This window comes from Antennarius striatus, chromosome 20 (assembly GCF_040054535.1).
Source record: "Antennarius striatus isolate MH-2024 chromosome 20, ASM4005453v1, whole genome shotgun sequence".
In the NCBI taxonomy this organism is placed as follows: Eukaryota; Metazoa; Chordata; class Actinopteri; order Lophiiformes; family Antennariidae; genus Antennarius; species Antennarius striatus.
Window position 1 is genome coordinate 12,990,666 of NC_090795.1, and position 24,287 is coordinate 13,014,952.

The 24,287-nt window shown below is 39.7% G+C and overlaps 1 protein-coding gene across 1 annotated transcript in view; it reads left to right on the forward strand.

The window, feature by feature from the left end:
* The first annotated feature begins 1,724 nt into the window (after window positions 1-1,724).
* The window catches only part of odad2 (outer dynein arm docking complex subunit 2), a 36,688-nt gene continuing 14,125 nt past the window's right edge, over window positions 1,725-24,287 (forward strand). Inside the window, exons 1-16 of the mRNA XM_068304264.1 lie at window positions 1,725-1,779; window positions 2,475-2,711; window positions 3,048-3,205; window positions 3,629-3,821; window positions 4,016-4,122; window positions 4,651-4,787; window positions 5,862-5,978; window positions 9,924-10,126; window positions 10,641-10,790; window positions 11,672-11,825; window positions 17,549-17,695; window positions 18,026-18,235; window positions 19,236-19,469; window positions 19,601-19,711; window positions 19,795-19,949; window positions 24,087-24,267. Of these exons, the coding sequence (XP_068160365.1) occupies window positions 2,488-2,711; window positions 3,048-3,205; window positions 3,629-3,821; window positions 4,016-4,122; window positions 4,651-4,787; window positions 5,862-5,978; window positions 9,924-10,126; window positions 10,641-10,790; window positions 11,672-11,825; window positions 17,549-17,695; window positions 18,026-18,235; window positions 19,236-19,469; window positions 19,601-19,711; window positions 19,795-19,949; window positions 24,087-24,267 (2,481 nt within the window). The 5' untranslated portion in view covers window positions 1,725-1,779; window positions 2,475-2,487. The remainder of the gene's footprint in view (window positions 1,780-2,474; window positions 2,712-3,047; window positions 3,206-3,628; window positions 3,822-4,015; window positions 4,123-4,650; window positions 4,788-5,861; window positions 5,979-9,923; window positions 10,127-10,640; window positions 10,791-11,671; window positions 11,826-17,548; window positions 17,696-18,025; window positions 18,236-19,235; window positions 19,470-19,600; window positions 19,712-19,794; window positions 19,950-24,086; window positions 24,268-24,287) is intronic.

The following is a 24,287-nucleotide window of genomic DNA, read 5'->3' on the forward strand; positions in this document are numbered from 1 at the left end:
CCCCTTGTAAGAGCTTCTGAGCTCTGAGGGTGTTTATTTTACTTTGTAAAAGACCCTGACTGTGGAGAGCATATCATTTAATCCCTTTTAATGAACAGCAATTAGGCTCGCTAATGAGACCCTTAGTCAGAAGTATTAAAACCCTCGTTTATCCTGCTTTTCTTTCCCTTTGGGTCTTTCTCTTCCATCTTTCTTCCTTATGGTTTTCCTCCAGCCAGGCAAACTCAGACACGCACAGATTCACATACTTTACATCAGCTCCGTCTGAGTTCACTCACCAGTGTTGTCTGAGCTCCGCCGGCCTTCAAAACCCCCGGCGGCAAAACGCCGTTGCAAATTTTCAAGACTTCTTCATTTAAACAGCTTTCACCTTCTTCCAAATAAAATACCTGGAGGGGAAGGCGATATCATAAATCCACTCCTCTAACAACAACAACAACAACAACATCATCCAGAATGTTCTTTCTTGATGCTAGAGATGAGCTACTGCTTCTCCTACCCTTCTGGGGACCATCTGTGATTGATGTCCATGCTAGCTCAGTCCAATTCATCCAAATGGTTTAGGAGACAAAGTAGTTCCACCTGCTGTGTCGGCATACACACCAGGCTGAAAAGGATAGAGCAGCTGCCATACACGCGCCTGACAGACGAGGGAAGCTCCAGAAGACTTCAGTGGTTTCCTTAATTATTGGATAAGTCATCCTCGAGGATTGGTGGTCAGCTACTGAGCAATAAGAAAACTAATTTGTTGTTTTTTTCCCAAGATGGGGAAAAAAGCAAAACAACTGTATCTCAGATTCAATTAACTAACCCAGGTAAATAAATAAAAACCAAATCACAAAAACCCCACAGAATGAGCCGGTGTCTCATCCTGGGTGTACCCCTCCCGTCACCTGAAGCCAGGTGGGATAAGCTCTAGCAGACCCTTCCCCTCGCAAGCCGGATAAGCAGCTGAAGATGAGACGATTGTGGTTGGATGGTGGATGGAAATCACAAAAAACTTTACCGTCCTAATAAAAACAACTGAACAGAAGTGACGGTCCACCTCTACTAACCAGACGAAACCAACGATATGCGCTTAAAAGTAAAGCAAATAGAAATATTTCCTATATTTAAAAGGTAGAATATTGATATTAGTGGCTTTCCTAAATGAAAAGAGTTTATTTACCTCATTTACCCTCCATGTCTGTGTTGATTGGTTTATTTATTTTGAACTGAATGAACTTGCTATGTCTAAACAGAGAGTATTCACCCAAATAGACTGTTTTCACTGGCCAATGTTTGTCTCCAGGACAGCGCCAAACCAGTAGTGAGAGAGGAAATAGGCTCTCAAATATGTGGTCATGTGGACACTCTAAAAAGGTGTACAGGGTTTTTATTCTAACATTTGACTGGGAATTTTCCTATGGCTATAGACAACACTACATAACACTGCAACACTAAAGATTTATGTATACATAAATATATGTGTATATCTTTCAATTAGTATGCCAAGAAGTGTATTTATAATATTACAGTAATATATTATGGTACATCATGGTCCTGTTGGGGTGTCCCCACTCTGGTAACACAGTTTTCCGTTTGAAAAGCAGGATTTATTTTTCGAACGCGGTACGTTTGACCCAACGCGCTTTCCGTTGCGCTTGTCTGTGTCATAGCAACCAAAGGGGGGCGGGGCGGATGTAACACGAGGAAGTAGCGTGTGGTTTCCATGGACACCAGTGATCGCGAGCTCCTAGTAAAAAAGTTCTTCAATAGGAGACAAACGTGAACCAGTCGGTGAGTTTGAAAAGATGTCGGCGGTGTGTTTTTACGGGCTGGAAATATTTACGTCTGATAACGTCGTTTAAATCTCTACAGCGGTTTTAGGGTAATTATGTGTTTTATTTTGGATATTCAGATACATTGACATTCAGACGTCGACATTAATCAAGCATTCAACTAATTTACTACGTCAGTAACTATTTCAGCACAGAAAACACTTTCATTTTGAACAGAGATTGAATTTGAAACCAATTATTTTATTTGTAAAGTGATTTTCTTTCATATTTGTTGAAAACTTTGGATAAGTTCTTAGTGGATGTAATATAAACCACACACATACTGTATCTGTATACAATTTACACATGTATAAATGCATGTTTTAATTTGAATTGTGAAATGTCATCAGTGTGTCACCTTTCACCATTCACTGTTTAACATTACACAAAATTGATCAGAAAATATATTTAAAAATCCCTTCAGAAACTATGTGACGTGTTGCGTGGCGAGCAGCTCACCATACAAACATCTTCAGTTTACACCTCAAAAGTCAAAAAAGAACATAGCAAAATCCTCACCATGAAGAACATTCGAGTGTCAGTTTTCTATCAAGTCAATTTATTCACTGTAATTAAATCAAACTTTTTCCTGAACTATCTTGCGGACAAATTCTGGTAAATCCTGCAGTGCTTAGCTTTGTTTTTGGTTTTCAGCGTCAGAATATCCATGGGGGCATCACTGGCCAGGGCAGCCCAGTGGACCGCTGCCAGCCGTGGGACTGGCAAACTGGAGTCCACACCAATGAATGAGTCCTTGTTGAAAGAACTCCTTCGCTTTGTGGAACAATTCGACTCCCAACACCCACAGGAGGCAGAGCGTGTGTTCGAGGAGCCGCTGCAGTGGAGTACCACTTTAGTGGCATCTGATTTCAAAACAGGCTATGACATCAGGTCGGCCTAATCATGAAGCAGGCAGCTGGATGGCCAGTGCTTTAAGTATAACGTGTCTGTGCAGGATATGTTGTCACAGTGGTGTCCAAATGTATTTTACCTTGGCTATGGTCAAAACAGCAGGCTATAATTAATTTGTTTTTCAGCTTGACTACATTCCATTTTATTTCATCAGAAGTTCTGGCCTGCTTTAAGTGTGTGGCTCGCTTTGTATCTTGTAGAGAAGTGCAAAAACAAAAGCCTAGTCTCTAATCTTCCTAGAGCATTGGCATTTATAATCCAATACAAGTCATGACAAGGTTAAAACATTCTTTTCTATTTTTCTTTGCTCCTCAGTGACTCAGACGTGCGGTCCCACGAGGAAGACAGTGAAGGGCATCCATTGTTGCAGCTCTCCCCTCCTATTATTTATGCACGCTGCTTCAGCCAACTCTCTAAATTAGTTCATCTGGCAGATGACAGGAAACTGGAGGAGGTTCGAGCATGTCTAGAAGGTAAGCATGATAATCACAGGATGAGATTTGAATCTAATTTGCATTCTAAGTAGTCCAGCCACCCTGCATACTTCCAGATCCCACAGACTTAATTTGTTGTTCCTCTAGCTTGTCTCTATAACCACCCAATTATGCTGGCATTGGTTGTTCTTTACAAAAATGTAATACTTAAGCCTCACTGCCAAAATGAGATGTTTTCCTGACAGACAGAAGAATAGTTAATAAGTATGATGAAAAATCAATTTTAAATGGTGGAGGATTTTATTTTAGAGATAAATACTCTGGTTTCCAAATGTTGTTGGGAAAAAAAAAACGGTTCATGTGAGGCCTTCTGTATTCTTAGTGTGTACTCGTAACATTCTGAAACACTTCCATCTGACTCTGACTCTAAAAATTTGCTATGGTTAATATATTTTTGTTCAGAAAACCGAAACCCCGTGACAAAGATCCTTGGTGCCAGCTTTGCCAGAATCCTGGAGAAGGAGTGCGCCAACGATGATGTTCTAAACAAAATGAAAGATCAAGATATGGATACAGAAGCCAAGGTCAAACTTTTCCTCTTGCTGCAAAACATGGATGAGCAGCTCCTCAGGAAGTGTCTTGAACAGATATCAGAGTACGTGTTCCTTAACCAACATTTTAGAAACCAGTTTGTCTTTCTATTCTCCTTCCATCTTTCTGTCTTCCTTCATTAACTGAACCAGTTCTGAAATGACTTGGAAGTTTTTGGAACTGTGAATGAATGAGACAAATGGGTCATTTTTGTTTTGTTTTTTTTACATATAATTTGTTTGTATGTTTTCTTTACAGACAAGTCAGACTTGACCCTACACCAGTGAAGAGAGAGGTGGAGTGGTTGAAGCAGCTCAGCGGTGCAGGGGAGAAAAGCCTGTTGAAGTCGGTTCGATACACATCAGGTTCGAGTTTTGTAGGTGGCAGCAGAAGCGAGTTACTAGTCATACTAATGCTGCAATTTACAGAAGGTCTGTGTGCTGCCATCAGTGAAGATATGGAAGTCATTACATCTGTCAGTTTCCAATGTGGGCTGTTGTTTGTCAGGAGATGCTGTCTTCTTCAGTGTGACCCATCTATCATGCTCTCATAAAGGAGTCAGTGACTTGTGCACAGCAGGTAGTCAAGACAAACTGCTCTATGTCCCCATTATCAGGCTGAGCTGACACCTTCTGCAGAAATACTCTCTAAACCAGGCTTAAAATACAGAGATGGTATTTGTAGCTGATTTATCTCATAAGTGGAGCCACGGCTCGACAGTGGGCTCACGTCTGAGACCTGTACTTCTTTCCATGTGTGATGATTTCTCTATTTTCTCCTGCTTCCTCCTTCCTTCTGAGACAAAGTTGCTGTGACTCGACCTCAGGCTGTGCTACGTGGTTTAAGATTTACTGCAAGCTGCCAACTTTGTTTCTCTCTCCCTTTCTTTTCAGATTATGAATTTTCCAATGGCTGTCGCGCCCCTCCATGGAGACAGGTGCACGGCGAGATTTGTTACCTTGTAATTGAGCCGTGTGATACTGAGGCGCTCTACATCACCTGCAGCGCTGCTGGAGTTTTCCTCAATGGGGTAAGACTAGGAAGATGAAGCACTGCTTACCACACAGGCTGTCCCACAGTTAACATAATATTGTTTTCTTTTTCTGTTTGGGAAAATGTTCAGGGAGATTTCTTCTCAGCAGGAACCTCACCTCTCTATGTTGGGTTTGATTTTGAAACGAGAAGCCTCAGTAAATCTTGAATTTAAGAAGTTGAACCACATTTGCACGTTATGCACACCCACCTCAGTTACCAACCGAATCAACGTTCTGATTAGATCAAAATGAGTTTTTCTAGAGAGACCAGGATCGGAGGACATAAAATGATGGTTACAGCTATAACTCGGCAACATGTGCAATCTAGGAATCCAAGCTGCCCCCATCCAAGTCATTTAACACCGAATTTATTTGATGAAAGCTGATCCCTTCTGATATTTTTGAAATGTTTAATATTTAAAATGTACAGTTGACTACAAGACGATCATACCTAGTAGTAAGAGTAAGATCGTGATCTGCATTCAGCAGCTGTAAACACTGGACATGTGCAACTATGAAGGGCAGATCACTAACATCTAATTCAATTTAAAATGTGCAGTGTTCACCTCATAAAGCAGACAAGCAGGTTTCTGCGATGGCTCTTCACACAGGTCACGTTTGTATTGTGGATGAATACTTTTAATAATGATCAAATAAGAAACTAATTTTTCTATTACGTGTTAAATCGGTTTTTGTAGTTATTAAAATTACATACAGATTCCAGGTACGGATCAGACGTCGTGAATCTCTCTGAATGTGTTTGCGATATTTCTAAGAATCTAACCTCTCACCCTGTGAAGTCGTAGGCTTCCTGCCTCTTCACCTGGAAATGTTTCTGCCAAGGTAAAAACACCACAGTCTTAAGCCAAATGTGTGACATTGACATGAATGAAACTTAGAAGAGCAGCAGTGTCTTAACCCTAATTGAGCATTTTACATGGCTTTACACTTCCTCTCTGACGCCGCCTGGAGAGACTTTGTTTTGCAACTTCTATTCCAGCAGACATGTGGGTCACATTATAACTGTGGTTTTTAGAATTAATGACAAGGTTTTTCACTTTCTTTGACAGTGTATAAAAGAGGAGGGGGAAGACAGCGCCTACGAGCGAACAAGTGACATGTACAAAGACCTGATGACACTCCTGAAGACCCAATCTCCACATTTTGCTGAGAACATCATCAATCAGGTGCAGTGGAAAACAGACCGATGTGATTACAGACACGTGAAGACCTCCTCCTTGTAGTTTTGATTTTTTTTTTTTCTCAAAAAACCCCATAAAAGAAACATGTGAGTGTTATAGTTCGTCTTGTCCCATGAACAAGAGTGTTGTTTCTGCGTCTGATCCTTGATGCTGTGTGACTCATAAGCGTAAACAGACTCAGGTTTGTGCAATCAGTGTCGGTGCTATTCCGCGCTAGTGAGCTAGTGTCTGCTTGTCACTGTGCTGAAAAATGTCTGAAACAACCTTCTCTCCATGTTCCAACATCAGAACAGTACAACCTCATCCCTTCATCCACCCACTCCCTCAACACACACATGCAAACACACTCAGGTCCAGACATTGAAAAATGTGTGATTTATTCAGTAGTGCTATTTCCTGCTTTGGTAATTTGACGACATAACAAATCATTTCAATAATCTATTCCAGCTGCACTCAAATCTGTTAATAATTTAACAGTATGAGCTCTTTTCACTCACACTGATGTTTGTTGGAAAATGTGGCATCATCACAGGCTCATCAAAGCCTTTATAGATCACCCACTACTCACTTCCTCTGCATGACAAAGGTGCTGTTTCTCAGAAGATGGCAAGCCAACCAATACACACTTTAAAAGGAATCATTGTATAGTTTCTTGTTTATTATAATATCATGCTTTGCAAAATAAAGAGGAGGTATGAGTCAGAACAATATTGCCTGACCACAGCATAAATCCCGTCGCCAAAGACAGAAATAAAAGTAGAAAATTTCTGAGAAGCAGAAATCACAGATGTCAGTGATTGACATGAATGAACTGAATAAATGAATGAATGAACTTTTCCAAAGGATTTTTCAACGGTGTTTGACACGTGCAGGAATAGATGACTTCAGAGAACTATTTTGCATGTGAAGTATAAAAGACATAAGACAACAAGAATCTTTTTACGCACAAACACAAAAATGTTTATTGGATTGCTCATAGCAATTTTCCATTCCAGGTTTTATTTGTACAGTCGCTGCTGTACATTGCTATAATTTGTTTCTATTATCCGTTAGTGCTCAAGCTTTCAATTAGTTGCGCCAGCAGCATTCCTCCTTGAAAGGCAATGTGGGTTGGATGGCCCATCTACTTGGTCCAGACTAAAAAATTTCTATGAAACAAAATCCAGATGGAGGCTGCTGTAGGATTTATACAGACATTATCATAAGTGCTCTCGGAGTACATTTGATGATTTTATTCATTATTTGTAAAGAAAAGTTGCCCAGTATCTACATACAAACAAAATTAATGGCATTGAATTGGGCCTCAGTTGTAAGTGAAGTGTGTATAAGCACAAATTATCAATTTTTAGCATGATAGCACATTATTCAAAGAAGTGAATTTGGAAAGCATACCATTAAAACATTTGTGTTTTAGCTTTTTTCTTTTTTACATAGTAAAGTGCAGCAAATCCCACATTGTAAAGACATATGTAGTGTCTCTGACATATGCAAACATTCATTACATTACAAAAAAACCTTCCTGTAATTCAACATTCCTCATTCTATAAATGTGTGACACATGTGTCCTTTAAAATACAAAAAGATGCTGAATGAAATGGGTTCAGATTTTCTGTTTCCTTAGCGTAGGCTGGTGAGTGTCTGTTCTACTAGTCAGAGGAGGTTCATGAGTCTACAAGCGAGTGATTTATTAGCACAGCACACGAGGACTGTGTGATATATCGTATACAGAACACTGTCTCTGAAGTGGGCTGGTTGATTGGACCATGTGACTTCTTTACGGTAGATGATTGATCTGAAAGAGCTATAGTAAGCTGGAATGGGGTTAGACTTAAGTAGACTTAAGACTTAAGTAAACCAGTGAGTATTGCCAGGCTGTGTAAAACAAAAAAGACATTCAGGCTTTTATGTTTTATGACTCCTGTGTGAAGAGTGATGCCTCCAGTCTCAACAATCCAAAGATGATTGACAGCAGCAATAAAATTTGCTGCGAAAGAGTTTGTGGAGGCACAAATCATCATCCGGTCTTTTTCTCCTGAATTCTTTTGCTCCTTTGATACGGGCCTCACTCTGTCCGGTAACTTTAGCTTCACTCTCAGTTGAAATTTTCTGTGCGCCTCTGCTGGATCTAATCACCTTCATATGATGGGAAAACACGTCGCTTTGAAATTGATTTGATTGGTCGCTGACGACAGCAATCAGAGAGCGCAATATGCATCCTACATTTAAGATATTAAGTAGTTGCAGTGGTTCTAGAAGATTTGCTCCATTCCTGTGTTAATTTGAGAAAGCAACAGCAGCGGTGTCTGTCAGAAACACAAACTTAGCACCTACTCAGTTCCCTGATTGCAATGCAGAGAGACCAAAATCGGAATGTAACAGCCAAAGATAACAACACCTAATCTCCCAACATATCTGCTCATTTCCAGGGTGAGGAAGCAGGATTTTTTTAACAGTTCTATTAGATCAGACAGCTTCAATCAATTGAGCAGAGGCAGCCAAAGGAGACAAGGCCTGAAACACAGACAGGAAGACTCGCCTTCTTCCTTCAGCGCTACGGATTTGTTCAGAATTCACAGCGTGAATGGAAATTGGACATTTGTTTCCCCAAGACACTCAGTGAAAGGCAAAAACTCTCAGGGTTGTGATTTTGTTTTTTTAATATTCATTTCCTGAAAATAATGCAGACTGCCTCAGTGTCATAATCAGTTAGTGGAGACTACTTCAGTTTTGCGCTGACAGAAGTTTTATAGCTAATGGCTTCAGATTTGATGCCTGGCTGATTTTCCATTGGTATGGATCAAGTAATTAAATACAAGTCAAACCCAAACACATGTAAATAGTTAACTCAAAATTGTAGTAGTCAAATACTCGGAAAAAAGACAAATTAGGGAAGTCCTAATGATTGAATGTCAGGTTGTCAGTCTTGATTAACACAACATTTTTTAAGGGGGGGCATGTTGTGTTTTTAGATGCAAAAAGGCACCTGTAATACGACTTTTTACTGTGGCATGTCAGGGAGTTTGGAGTTTTCCTCTCTGTGTAAGCACATGGACTTTGTCCATTTCACATATAATAGAATTAAAGAAGGTTTGTTAGCCTAATAAACTCAGACTGTGGGTCTGTGGTTGGGTGAATTGACTTGTATGTTTCCAATACTAGGTCACTTTGTGTTAAATGAAAAACAAGTCTTTGGAAAAGTGATTGAGCATGCTTGGCTCCAGCTTGTGCGTGAACACAAGCCATAGAAATACATCTTAATTATTTTTCCCTGCGCTTAAAAAAACCCTTAAACTCTTAACAAACAGCGACAGTCTGAGCTTTTTCTACAGAGCAGGTGTCTGTGATTAAAAACTCTCCTGCCTGCAAACCATTCATATGTGTCTCACTGGCATTGGTATATAGGTTGTAAACTTTGATATAAAGACCTTAAAAAGGATCATGATTGAATAACAGTGACACAAAGGCATTACTTTGTGTCTGCCAAGCGGCGAGCTTTTAGGTGGAGGAATGTACTGAAACAATAAATGAGTGATGTTGTTCAGCCAATCAACAAGCTGGGACCTCTTTTGTGTGAAGTATTATTTTATTCCACTTATTCTCAATAAAGACTGAATTGTTATACAGGTCTTGCTTATTGTTGAGACTAAGGTTATATGTGAATTTTATGTTTTCTGTGTGATTTTTATGTCCCTCCTCTGTCAGAATTTAAAATATGACTTCTCAAATAGTGAGGAGAGGAGCACCATGTTGTTGGCAGCTTCAGAAATCCGAATGAGTTTTGTTTTAATAGGCATAACTCCGAGAAATGTACAACCTGACTACTTTTGATTTAACAAAACAAAGTTTATTCAGCATCCCACTTCTAACATTTTGGTGAAAAGAGAGAGATTGTTTTTTTTTTTTCTTCCTCCTTTTCATTCTCACCAGCAGGATTTTGGTGCAACACAAAAGATCGAGCATGTGGAATTGGTTGCTGGGGGGGAGCAAGGCCAACTCCAGAGGTCTAACGACCAACGGGAAAAGAATGTGCATGAGAGGGCGAGACAACAGCATACGTTGAAGAAGGCAGGCGGCGAAAAGAAATATGAACCATGTCCGAGATGGAAGACTCTCGATCTCAGGTCTTCATGTGGGTATGTCATGATTCGTCTAGTAAAAACGTGCCCTGAGCTATATTCAGGATAGCATGTAATGTGTTTGGTTCTTCTTCTGAGGAGATCAGCTTTACATGACACCGATGCCACGCCTGACCCACATGTGCTCACCACTTCTCCCAGTCACCACACATTATAAAAGACAATTAGATGGTTATTAAGTTCTAGGATGAGAGCAGATATTCCTCATTCCTAAATGATCTAAGTAAATAAATATGTTCTGAGTGTGAAGCAGACAGACTTTGGGGAAAGACCCATCACATATGGTCTTTGACTGAGAAATAGATGTAGAAAGGGTTGAGCTGTTGCAGCTGTACCTTGTGATAACTATACCCATTTGAGCAGAAACTGGCACGAGATAAAAGTGTCTCAATTGCTGAAAAAAATGCCCACTGAATCCTTGTCACAAATTATTAAATAATGATTATGTTAGAAAAATAACCATTTTCAAAATAGAAGCAGACATAATGACTCTCATTTTACATCATTATAGTAAGGCCGAGGAAAAGAAACCCAGTAAGAGGTCTGGAGAGGAGAAGTCTGGTGAAATACAGAGTAAAAAGTTGGGACCAGGAGCCAAGAACAAAATGAAAGCTGAATTCTCTGTGTCCTCTTTACCAGGATGCCTGTCCTCCCACAAAGTGTAAGTGTCCCATATCGATTCTTCTTCTTTGTCAGGACTGGTGAGGAATTCATATTTCTCTGCATGTGGTGCAGGATAAAAACATTTTACCAGCAGTAAATTATATAGTGGAATGTGCAACCTGTAAATATATTAAGCATTTCAAGAACAAGGTTGAAGATTGATCACGGAGCTCCTGGCAGACAGAGTTCCTCAGCTATCTCCAAACTTACATCTGTCACTACACACAGACTGCTATGGTCATCAATCAATGCTAGAGGATATTCATTGATAGCTTTCTTTACTGTTCATCAGTTACAGCAATGAAGACCCCGGGGTGCTCTTACTCAAGCGCAGTCCTAACTGAATATGACTGGGACAGACAACTTTGTTAATTTCTCCTTGTCTATCACTTTGTTTCCTTCATATCGGTTTGTTCCTTCTGATAATTCCCTCCCCTGGTAATGCTATTTTGTACGTACATGGAAACTGTCTCTCAGCGGCCCCGTACCAAATTTTATTGCCCCGCAGTGCCCAATTTTCATGATTCTCTTAACCATGAGGCCTGAGCAGCTTTAAAAAGCCATCTGCTTTTCTGTTTGCATCAACAGCCTATTAAGAGTCTTTGCTCTGCGTATGATGAAGACTCCAGTCCTCCCATGACATTATTCCAATCGTTATTTTCCTGCTCCTTAGGACTATCTCCCACACATGAAGTCCTTAATCGGTCTTCATGTGTGGGAGATAGGGCTGTTTTTCCAATTTAAAGCACAGGAAAAGATATTGTATTCCATCTGTTTTGTCTGGTTATGTATTGTCTGTTGTTGCACCAACCCTTACTATTACAGAATGTTATCTGAGGTCTAATATACTCTGTTATCTGCTGGGGTTTTTTCCATCAGTAATACCCCAGCAGGAGCCATGCCGTCAGACACTTTCAGCGAAAGCTCATCTATGAGTGAAGAGGAGGAAGAGCAGCCAGAGCGTCGCCCAGAGAGCAACACAGACCTACCCTCTGAATACTGGCAGATCCAGAAGCTGGTTAAATACCTCAAGGTAAGAGAACATTACCCTGTTTTCTTCCTCTGATGGGCTTCAAACCAAAGTGTAATTTGTGCAGACAGCTACACTCTAGTAGGTGAATTCTGCCCTCGTTTCTTACTTCATCTGTACAAGAATCTCAAAATTGTCCTGAGTCAGTGTTCAGCTTCAAATACCCTCATCATAATGGCAATCCATGGATGTTAATGACAGACAGCAATGCAGGAGAACTCCAGATAGCTGCTAGGTATCATGAAATTATAATTTTCCAATCACCTAATCCCGCCTGTCTGTTTTGCCTTAGTCATAACAGGGTGTAATTTGCACAAAAAAAAAAAAAGAGGATGTCAGATGAAATGAAGTGTAGGTTTTCAGTGGCGCTTTGCAGGGAGATGCTCCTTGAAGTGGTTGGCTGGGCCGGTGGATTCCTGCCTTCTGACAGAGGCCTGTTGGGTTGCATATGTGAGCCAAGACACAGGGGAAAGAGCTGTCTGATGGCAGCAGCTGTATGCACTGTTTGCCACACCGCAGCAGCCCAGAAACGAAGGCCTGACAGGACATATGGTGAATATTAATGTGTCAAAACATGGAAGGAAAAGAAGAGATGATATAAAAGCCACTGACCCAGACTAGCGGAATATCTTTGACCACTCGACTACAGAGAAGATTCCATGTCATCGAATGATCTCTATTATCTCTTTACCTGGACTGCTTCATGCTGACGGATTCGGATGACACAGGCAGCTTTTCTTTACCTTAACTTTTGTTCTGCAAACTGGCCTTGGATGTGGCTTCAACCTGGTTAATGTAATTTGAACGGTTCATAATAGTCTACACTACATTGTTTTATGCTGTGTAGGGTTTCTTCATAATACCAACAGATGTGTGTTTTGCGGTTCGGTACTGCTCTGAAGTTCACCTCTCAGTAGCTATTTTTAACTTAGCAAAACAGAATGTAATAGAAGGAAATTCCCTCTCTAAATACAGGTTGCGATTTCTTTCCAGAAAGGAAAAACGAGAAGATTTAAATGATATGAAGGAGGCAAAATCAGATTAAAAAAACCTCACTGGTTAGTACATTTTATAATTTTTGGAGGGATTGTGGTGCGACCTCTGGGCTTGTGTGTGCCCTTCTGCTTCAGAAAGATGCAGCGCTGCAGGAACAGACATGTCCCAGCGTTCTATCTGTCTGCAAACCACAAGGCACAGTTATTTGTGGGGTTTGTCCAGTAGTCGTTTTATAATATCATTACCATCAGACGCTCAAATTCACCATGAGCCAAGCTAAATATCTGTTTTATTTTAGGAGGAGATCTTTTCCCCTCATTTCCTTTGCACCATAGACAGCCATTTGTGCTGCAGGAAGTTTAACACTTTTATAAAGCGACACACGGATGCTCTGTTTTGTGTTTTAAAGATATTTATAATTGGGGGAAGTATTTACCTATGGTTCTGATGTGTTTATTTTTGCACTTATATGCGTGAAAAATATGTGCCTGTAAAATGATCTTCTGGTCTCTTGTAACACCCAGCAAGCAGTTGTTTTTTTGTGTCCAGGAAGCATTGGTTTCAGAACTATGTGTGTTTGTGTGGGTGCATAAAGTGCTGTAGATGTCCATAACACACGCTGTTAACACAACTCACCATATTTATTCCAGTCTGTCATACATTCAGTCCACAGTATATACAAAAATTTGAACATACTTTATATTAGAGCATATATAGAGGACTGTATACAATATATGTAATGCAGCATATAACCATATGCACAACATATTATCTTTTTTTTTAGGGAAATCAGAGTGGCAAGAAGACAACAATAATAACAACTATAGAATTATTATGGTCAGTTCAGAGCTAAGCCATAAAATATCATTTTATATTTATTAGATTGTTCCTGTTTGAATAGAGACTACATTCACCAGCTGCTCTCAGTTAGGTTGGCCTGTGGCTCTCTAAACATAAAACTATTTTCATGTTCTCGCAAATATAAATATTCCGTCTTGTGCTAAATATGTTGCTAGTTAACATATAAACATTTTCAGATTGTGCGTTATTTTCATAATACTGTATACTTTTTCATTTTACAATCCTGTGTTCATCATTTCTTATTTGACAAACCAGCAGACATTTACTGTGTTGTCTGAACATTCACAATGACAGGATGACCGTCACCATTATTACACCCTTCATCCACAGCTTTGGTATTGTGTTTTCTTTATGGTGGGTTCACCTTCAGAGCTTTAACTTGTATTTAATTAACACCCAGAGATGAATCCTCATCCTCAGAGCCCACTCAAGTTGTTCCCCCTCTGCTGGAAAGTCCCGGTACTACACCCCCGTTCCCAAAGAACCATTCCACTAATTGAAGCGCTAAAACTAATTCTGCCTTCAAGGTACAGGGGGCTATCAGCTCATTTACTCAATATAACTGGAAATGTAGCCAATAAAAATCTATAGTTAAACATTTTTGATGTTTTTAGAATAACTGCACGATCAGTTAAAGCTTTAAACACCTGCTATTTAAACAAGACTTCTAATGTCTGGATATTTTACTCTTAAGAATAATTGGATCAGTGCAGTCACATGAGTTGAGCAGCGTTTCAATTCAAAGACCTAACTAGTCATTTGCTCACTGCATTCATTTTATGACAGGAAGACCTATTAAGTTATCAGGTTTTATGTTAGGGGATATCCTGTATAAAATATGAAGAAAGAAAAAACAGTGATCATTCATCCCGTACCTGCAGAACCTATCCCATAACAGAGCCAGAGGTTGGCTTTGTTCCTGTCATTAGAACCCTAACCTCATGCATGTTATATGGAGTCTTGCCTCTCTCACAGAGCTTTAAGGAGTGCTGACGGTCCACCTGTTACTCCATCATAGTAGACATACAATTGTTCACTTCTCAGCATTCATTCTATATACTGTATATATGTTTGCTTTAAACAGCAAAGTTCAAGCCAAGAGATAACACATGTACAAAATATTCATAACAAGATGATAATAAGAAAAGGCCAACATGAAGCTTTATTATAGGCCACGAGCAGCTCGGGTAGGGCTGTCTGTGCCCAGTGGAACAGGACTAGAATAAGACCTCCATTCAGCAGTGTCAATGGCTATTTGGTTTTGGCTATTTAACATGTTGCAAATTCCAGTGTGGCGCTCCAATAAATTCCCCCAATAAGATGTGTTATTGTAGGAGTGAGTATATTTACTTTATTATTTATTCATGATTTATTTGCTATATAATGAAACATTACACATACAAAAGACATTCAGAAGTTTTTTTCAAACTTCTTTTCACCGCAGTTTTGCATTATCATGTGAATACAACGCAATACTGCACGCACTGTGTTAATGGCAATATCAGTCTGTTAGAGCATCTTATTTTGCTCCAGGTTTTCATATCTCAATAACAGTTGGACTGATCGCAGTTTGTATGGAGATCCATCATCCCGGAGCAGGAGTACAGCTGGCTGTGGTGATCTCGTGACTTTTCCTGCAGCAACTATAAGGTTTTCATTTTGTGGTTCAAAGTCTTGACAAACTATGAGATGGATCACTTTCATATTTTGACGTTCATGTTCCCCACAGGATGGATTGTACTGACTTTGATGATCCCTTGATTTTTCTTTTCCATCACCAGGACCTTGTCAATTTTCCATGAAATTTATTTATTCCTTGATTATGGAAAACTAATCATGCTCCCACTCGTCTTAACTGTACAGTACTTTGCATTTAGTGCTAACAAGCGACTCTTAGCATGCTAACAGCACAAACTAAAGATGTAACGTAGCTTACAGTTTTTATCAGCATGATATCATTATTATTGTTAGCATGTTAGTCATAGCATTTATCTTAAAACACTGCTTAGCTCAACTAAAATGCTGTTCTAGATACTCAGTCTTTTTTCCACTGAAATTAACCAAGATGGGTCTTGACTGACGGACCTTTATGATATCCTGTACATTAACGGTGTTGTATTATAGATTCATTTGTATATTCATAGCCTTTAGTTACTTCTTTCCCACCAAGAAAGAACATGTGCTCAAAACTACTTTTTTAAATTTCTTGTTCCAAGGACAAATGGTGTTTGAATTGGTTCCACTTTGAACATCTGCCCCATCATGCTCAGAAAGTCACACATCTTTCATTACAAACGATTGTCAGATGTAGTCAGTGTTTTAAAGAATGTCGACAATACTTCAAGAACAAAGCTAACAAAAATGAAAGCACATGATGTGCTTTCAGTTCTCCCGGCTATCACTCCGAAACATATCTTTTTATGTTGTTTTTACAAGGTACGAACCTTGCCTGCTGAACCCTTTGAAGAGTGAGAATGGAGAAGACAAAGGAAGCAGTAGATCCAGTGCTGTTAATGGGCAAATGGTTCACATTTAGGCTAGCATTGTGATATGGACAACACATGTGGCTGTTATCCCGCTGCGTCAGATCACTGCTTAGTGAGGGAAATATGATCAAACACAACTTGAGACTGTGGTCTAGCCTGTTTTGATGAGCCACTCCTCCAATATCTGCATGGAACAGCTTAACCTTTCATGAAGTGATAGCTTATTTTGTATTACATTGGTAGCTGATAGCAGGACATGCTACATTTTAATGTTTAGTTACAATAATCTTCTATAAGAATGATCCTTGAGTCTCAAACTGTGTGTGAAGTGTGCAACTAATAAAGGCTCATGAATGTTGGAAGGCAAGAGGCGACCTTGAATTTGCTAGATTTGAATTCTATCCATTTAAACCACTGGAGAGAAAGAATAATATTTGATTGTTCACTTGCCAGAATGTCTCAATGTCATACAATAAAGCCATGTAGCAAGTCTAGTATCGCATTTTCATACTACAAGCTTATGTTTTCTCTACAGGCTACCACTTCCCCCTCTCTTTGTCATGGTTGAAACTATTACATGTCAGTTTCACGTGCTTCACAATACATGCTAAATATGGTTGTATATGTATTTAAACAACAGTTTTGCCTCCTGTCTCAATCCACAAACCTAAAGACTAGTGTTTTGTGTCATAATCCTGCCAACATCCATCCACAGCCAGGATATTATTTGGATTTATGCCGTGTTAGCAAAATCTAAAAAAAAAAGTCAAGCATTTAAGCACTAAATTTAGGAGAAGTCAGGTAACACATGCCAATGTCTGTATTAATTTTTTGTAATTGAGTAAAATGGCAATAAATCATACTTAGTTTTCTGCTCCAAGCGTTAAATAAAGTAAAACTGAATTTCAGGATGAGAGATACTTGTTGACTTTGTAATGTTGTGGTTACTAACTTGTGAATCACTGTAGTGAAGTTCTGAAATGATGTGTGTGTCTGTATATAGCAACTGTCAAAACATATTCAGTTTTCTGAAATGCCACCTCATTAGTTTCAGGGTTCCAGTGTTAATATAGTGTTGTTTTTCATCTTAGGGACAAGATATGATGGTTTCTGGGCTTGGGTGCTGTTGTCAGAGTTCAGCGCTCTGTTAGCAAACAGTCTCTGCCTGTTAGTGTTTAACACTATGGATGTTAGGCATAGTAAGTACACTGTAGTAGAAACAAAACAACCAGGAGGGAAATCAGGGTGTAGGATGGGGAGATGGAAAGGGATTTGCATCTATGTACATTTTCCAAATGTCTGCTTAATGTTTCATTCCTGCCCACATCCCTTGTCTTGTTTATTTTTTCATTCATTCATTCATGTTTGGCAATATTATTACAGGGAGGCGACCAGACAGCCACTGTTCTCACTCTGTGCGCCATGATGGACTTTAATTTGATGCAGGAGACGTGCCAACTGGCCATCCGGGACGTTGGTGGCCTTGAAGTCCTCATTAACTTGTTGGATACAGATGAAGTCAAATGCAAAGTGAGTAGCTGTGCCAAAGCTGGACCTGGATGACCTGCAGGCATAAACAGAGACAGCCGTGTGTGCCAGCCTGTGTTTTGGTTACTGAAACACTAGCACTGAGTAGAGAACACAACCTTACAGAGTACAGATACACAGAGTAGCAATTATACATTAGTGTGTCTAATGACATGCCTTTTAACCTGATTTTATTCCTACATTATGTAATGTCCAATTTGAGTAGAAAATTTGTCTGATTCTGAAGGTATTTCTCTATATATTTGTTGTACAGATGCAAGCCTGTATCATTTTTAAAATGTGTCTCTAAGTGTTTCTTGTGTGCATTTTTAGATTGGATCTCTAAAGATCTTGAGGAAGATTAGTCACAACGTGCAGATTCGTCGAGCCATTGTTGATATGGGTGGCCTACCGAGCATTGTGAAGATTTTGGACTCACCAGTCAAAGAGCTCAAGGCTTTAGCTGCTGAGACCATAGCTAATGTGGCTAAGTTTCGCAGAGCAAGGAGAACCATCAGGCAGTATGGTGGAATCAAAAAACTGGTGCGTATCAGCAAAAGCTGCATGTAAATGAACCATTTCAATTTAATAAACATCTCTGTGATGCCAATGTGGAGAGCAAGAGAAGAGAAAACTACAGTAAGAACCTGATCTTTATTGATGATAATGTTCTGGAGTACAGCGACAGATTTCCCACATAAACACTTGTCTTTTTATGTGTCTGCTTTGTAGTTTAGTGCAAGCTTTTTTTTTAAAAAAAATTGAATCCTTGTAAAAATGGGATGGTGCATTGTGACTGACATACCCCATTGTAATCTGTTCAAAGTACAACTTGGCTGAGCTAGTTTTGACAGAAAATCAATAATCCATTAATACATTTTTCACATTGTATGCCAGATAGTGGCCCATCCATCCTTTTTTTCCCCAGTTTTTGAAAACAGCAGAGAGGGATTCTGGTTAAAACAGATAGAATATCGCCTACATCCTCTCAAACACATTCATGTTTGTTGACAAAGAGACCTGTGATTAAAGCCTCCATGTCTTGTATATTTTCTTCAGCTCCCAAATCGGATGTTCTCATGTGCAAGTCACTAGCAGAGGCAGATTAATTTCACGCGTTGTTACAAGACCACCTTTGAACTAGGCTGAGTGGAATAGCTTGGCCTGCTCTGTCTCATTGGCCAGGAACTATGGCTTAGAACACTGAATGATGGCCGTAAACGGTCACACTGGGCTTTTCAGGCGTAACATCAACATCTATCCTGACGGTTTTCCACTCCCAGCATCTCTGGCTTTTTCGTCCTTGCAGACCCAGTGGTAATAGAATTTTAATTACACCCTTAATCACAGCCAACAACTTGCTATTCCCATCTGGAGACATGCATTATCACTCCAATTCTGCAAGCAAGCCTTTCAAAGTCCTTGAATTTATGTGTGTATGGAGGATTTCTACTAAATCTCATGTGGCATTTCTATGAGTTTGCACACCTTTTTATGTTTATGTTTATTCACCTGGAATTATGGGTCCCTCATCTCTGCTCAGGTGAAGCTGCTGGACTGTGTTCCTAATTTAGCCAACCTGACTGCAAACCAGGAGAGAGATGTGGAGGTGGCCCGCTGCGGAGCGCTAGCACTGTGGAGCTGCAGCAAGAGTACCAAGAACAAGGAGTCCATCCGTAGGGCCGGGGGCATCCCTCTGCTGGGACGCCTCCTCAAGTCTCCGCATGATAGTATGCTCATTCCTGTGGTGGGCACCCTACAAGAGTGTGCCTCAGAGGTGAGGGGGCCGTATGTCAAACACATTATGAGCCATAATTTAATAGTGTAGTAAAACCAGTCTGATGATACATACTGTAATTATTGATTAGTCCACAAAGTCCTTGTGATATTTTAATCATGTCCCTACAGGAAAGCTACAGAGCTGCCATTCAGACGGAGGGCATGGTCAGAGATTTGGTCAAAAACCTAAGCAGCAACAATGATGAACTACAGATGCATTGTGCCAGTGCAATCTTCAAAGTACCTGCTCTCCACACTTCCGACACAACTGATTTCCTCATCCAATTAGAATGCAGACCTTGACCCTCTACCTCCCTTCGCAGTGTGCAGAGGACCAGCAAACTCGTGAGCTTGTGCTAAAGTACAAAGGTCTGCAGCCACTGGTTTCTCTGCTGAGCAAGGCGGACAACAAGCAGCTCCTGGCTGCTGCCACGGGCGCCATCTGGAAGTGCTCCATCAGTATGGAGAATGTGGCTAAGTATGAGTCAGGCTCTCATCTTATTACCTCATTAAGTCACATATAAACCCAGTGTAACAGATATAAAGAAACAGATTGCAAGCATATCTTGTAGGATATATGACTGTACACATGTACATAATGGTAACAGACTCATCATCGATAAATCAATCATTATACATAGGAGCATGAATCTAATGAGGGGATTAACAGCAAAGCCCTTAACCTTTGTGAGATACAGTATGTTCTTTAGGATGATGTAGATACCTCCTGTTTTATAGTACACGAGTACATCGTACCACTAAGGGGTTCAGCAGACTCGCGTGCGTTATGGTTGTCATGCCATCATCACATATGTTACTTTTATGGGAAGCTCTGATTCATACACCACCAGCTGTGTCACTGTTTCCACCCACAAGCTGTTGTGGTGTCTCTCTTTCTTTCACCATTGTTCCCAGTCAAGCTGATAATTTCCTTTTGCACCAGTGCTACAGCCTCTGATTTTTAATAAGTTTATATATTCTACCTGAACAAAAGCTTAAGTAAATTACTTTGTTTTGTGGACTGTAGTGCTTTGTGGGTCAAAACCTGTTTGCATTGAAACAAATATAAGCATCCTGAAAGCATCAGGCCGGTGATGACGATTCTCTCATGTCAGAAGAGAGGCTGACAGAGCCTTTAATCATTTGTCATGGGAGGCAGAGATTTATTTTAGTGTCATTTAGCCTGGTTCCTTCTGCAGTGACATTTCTGGACAAGTTTCTGACTTGTGCTTTGATTTCACATGATTTTTAAGTCAGTAATTTTCTCTCTTAAATAAATAACACCCAGAACGCATGTCCTGGCAGCCCCACACATTTCCACTGGTGCACTTCTGAAAGAATGATTTAGCTGTATTTATTTTCTTGGTCAATGTGAAGATGGTGACATAATATATAACCCACAAGCAACCATTCAATTCCGCGGTAACATATTAATCATTTCAAAACATACTGTATCTCCAGCGTATACATTACACCGATAACACTCTGTCTTTAAGCCATTTGTTCAATTATTATTTTTCAGCCTTTTCTCTTATGTGATATTATGTGAGTGATTACGTGATGTTTTCCTCCTGACTCTGAAAGGCTGTCGTTCAAAATGCACTGGAATTCTAACAAAAACAAGAAAAGGCAGCAGCAGTACAACAATCTTTGTTCACCTCATGTATCATAAATGACAGATTGATATCCTGCATTTAAAGTTGAAAGTAAGTTACTGGAGAGTCGGTTAAAGAGGATTCTTTACAGGGGCAGAGACATGACAAGAATATTCCTTTAAAGAGGATGGATGGATGGATCACCATTAAACATGTCATGAAGGAAAAATTTTCAGTTTACATTTATCTAAATTATTATTGTTTCATTAAAGTTGGTGGCATGGCCATTACTCTACAAAAACATTTTGGTGATTTTTAATAAACTGACTTGAAATAACAGCCCATTCTGTCCTGATTGGTCCCTCTCTAATTGCAGCTTAATGAATGTTAACTACTCTGGTTGTGAGTAATGTGGCAGCTTAATACACTTGCTGCCAGTGTAGGCGTTCAGCTACAATTAATGACTCACCCTGTTACTATGATGAATTCTTCTGATATTAAGTAATAACAACATGACAAAAAAATAACTAGAATAATGTCATTAATCAAGAGTGAATGACTTTTAGTGACACTTCATTTACACGTGTTAATGAACACCCTTACTTGGTTCTCCTAATTTCAAAATGTTAGGGAATTTCTTTAAAAAGAAAAAAATCTGTTTGTTGTGTTACATTGGGTTTTTTTTGCTGATGACAGCTGGTTTTCAGTGTCATCCTTCCTTCAGAAAGATGCACAGCAAACTTTTCTGATGTGCTCTTGAAGCGTGTGGGTCTGCTTTTTTCATACTCAGCCTTATTTGAAATGTCACATAAAATGAGTAGGTCAGGCAAAATCTTGGAACGAAGTGACCGAGCCATTACTGTCAGAAAGGAACGGCTGCTAATGGCAACAGAGTTCTCAGGGCAAGCACTCATTTCACAATCAATCACCGGCTGAGTGGCGTACTGAAATGAAAATCATTTTGGAATATATTTTGCTACAGCAATAACAGAGGCAGAATGCAGACTTTTTTTTCTTCACATTTCTGTCATTAAGTACATGGTCAAATGAAACAGACCCTTTGGCCCATTGTGAACATGAATATTTCCTCTATGTGACTGATGATTTGTGTGATCTGGACAGTATAGGGATCAGCAGACCTCCACTTAAGACAAGTAGCAGCATTTGTTAGATTAATGATGCATCAAAACCATAATGATCGATGCTCTGAAACATAATCGCATTCATAACATAGGTCTGTTTGTTCAAACCAAAGCTTATGTTTTTCTTCAGACTACCAGTAGTACAGAGAGGGCTACAACTGGCCCAAGCAAATATGTACTGTACTGAGAAAACGTCTGGAAATGCTGAAACATTATTTTGTCCAGATTTATGTTGCATTGTTATGTGGCTTGTATACTGAGGTATTATGGACACAAAATGTTGTAAAAGCCTCAACAAAGAAGTGAGGGAATGAGTTTGCAATGGAAAGTCAAGACTGCCAAGTTTCATACAGTATTTGCCAGCACAGTAATGTTTGGGGTCAAGATAGTGAGGTTTTCTTCGAATTACTGACTATCTCTCCCTTTCACCTCTGTTCCAACGCGCTGATGAGTACTCTGTTATTGCTCTTCCAACCGACAACGGTGGTGGACTCACCCAAGTTTTGAAGTACACTTGAAAATAAAATTGATCAATCTCTGGGAAATCTTAGTTTGAACAGACGATTTTCTCTGCTTGTGCTCACTGCTGAACAATCTCTTGGTCTTGAAATGTCTTTCTTTGACTTGGACCATCTTAAAAACTGTAGTTAGTATGACAGACAGCATTTAAGCTTTCTGCACTTAGCTGAATGTGTGCTTAGTGTAAAAGATTGAGAAAAGTAAAAGGCAGACAATCAATCTTCGTATTGAGCTACACGGAAGCCTGTCTGTGGTTCCTGTGTCTTCTGACTGGATTTAATAAGCTGCCCGTTGTGTGGAGCCCAGTGTTGGCAGTAGAAATCGCCTCAGGCAGTCTTTTGTAATGTTTCTTTTGCCATCACACAATTACTTCAGTTGAGATTGGCTTAATAAAAACAGGCGCAACTTACTGGTCATTTGTCAAAAGTCTTTGATTTAAAGATAATTCTATTGCAGTTATTTTCAGAGGACAATTAAATGATAACATAGGAAAAAACGTTATTAATTTTGGCAAATTTCACCAAATTTAACTCTGGCCGCTCCTCTCTTCATTACTTGTGTTTTTACTTTCAAGAATAGGATGTGTTGGTGGACATAGACCAAAAACCAAATGACCTTGGCCATCTACAATGGCCTATATACCAGAGTGCCAGCAACCGTAACTGTGAATAAAAGCAGTTTCAGAAGTTAACTGTACATCAGAGATTTGTTGGGGTTTTTTGCAACCACATTATATCCCTTTTAAATGTTTACTATAGTTTACCCTTTATAAGGCTGGCAAACAACACAAAATCCCTGCAAAAGAGGCATGGACAGCTTTCAAACCACAGCAAAGCTTCGGTTATGCAAAAGATGTGCAGCCATGGGAAAACTGTCCCTTCTGCTGGGTTAAAGTTAGTAGTCTGTGCCATGTAGCTGTATGAAAGCTATATTTTACCTAGGCAGCATTTGTAGCCCCACCAGAGGGAACAAGAGCTAGACGTCACTCGCTTGTTGCTCATTTTGATATTATTTGCCTTTGGTCAAACTTCTGTAAAATCAGTTATCAAAATCAAAAATCAAAATCCCTCTTAGCTTGTGCTTAGAGAGCAAGCCAACATCTTAAATGCCTAATTGATGTGTTCACTAAGTTCAATACAGTGTGTAGCATGAATACATAGATTGGTCCGCAAGGCAACCAAGTGATTGAAATTACCACACATTGGCATTGTAATGATGTTAGCAAGCTGATGTAGAGGCTCAGAACAGCTACATTAGCACGACTACAGACTCCTAACCTGTGGTGTCTATTTCATTGATTGGCTGACATTTGGAATCAATTGATATCATGCATTCCTCTCTTCCTCCTCTCCACTATAGGTTTCAGGAGTACAAAGCCCTGGAAGTTCTGGTCGGGGTCCTGACTGATCAGCCTGAGGAAGTGCTAATAAATGTTGTGGGAGCCCTGGGAGAATTTGCCCAGATACCTGCTAACAAGGCCATCATCCGCAAATGCGGAGGCATCAAATGTCTAGTTAACCTGCTCACAGGAACAAACCAGGTATTATAGATTTGCTCTTG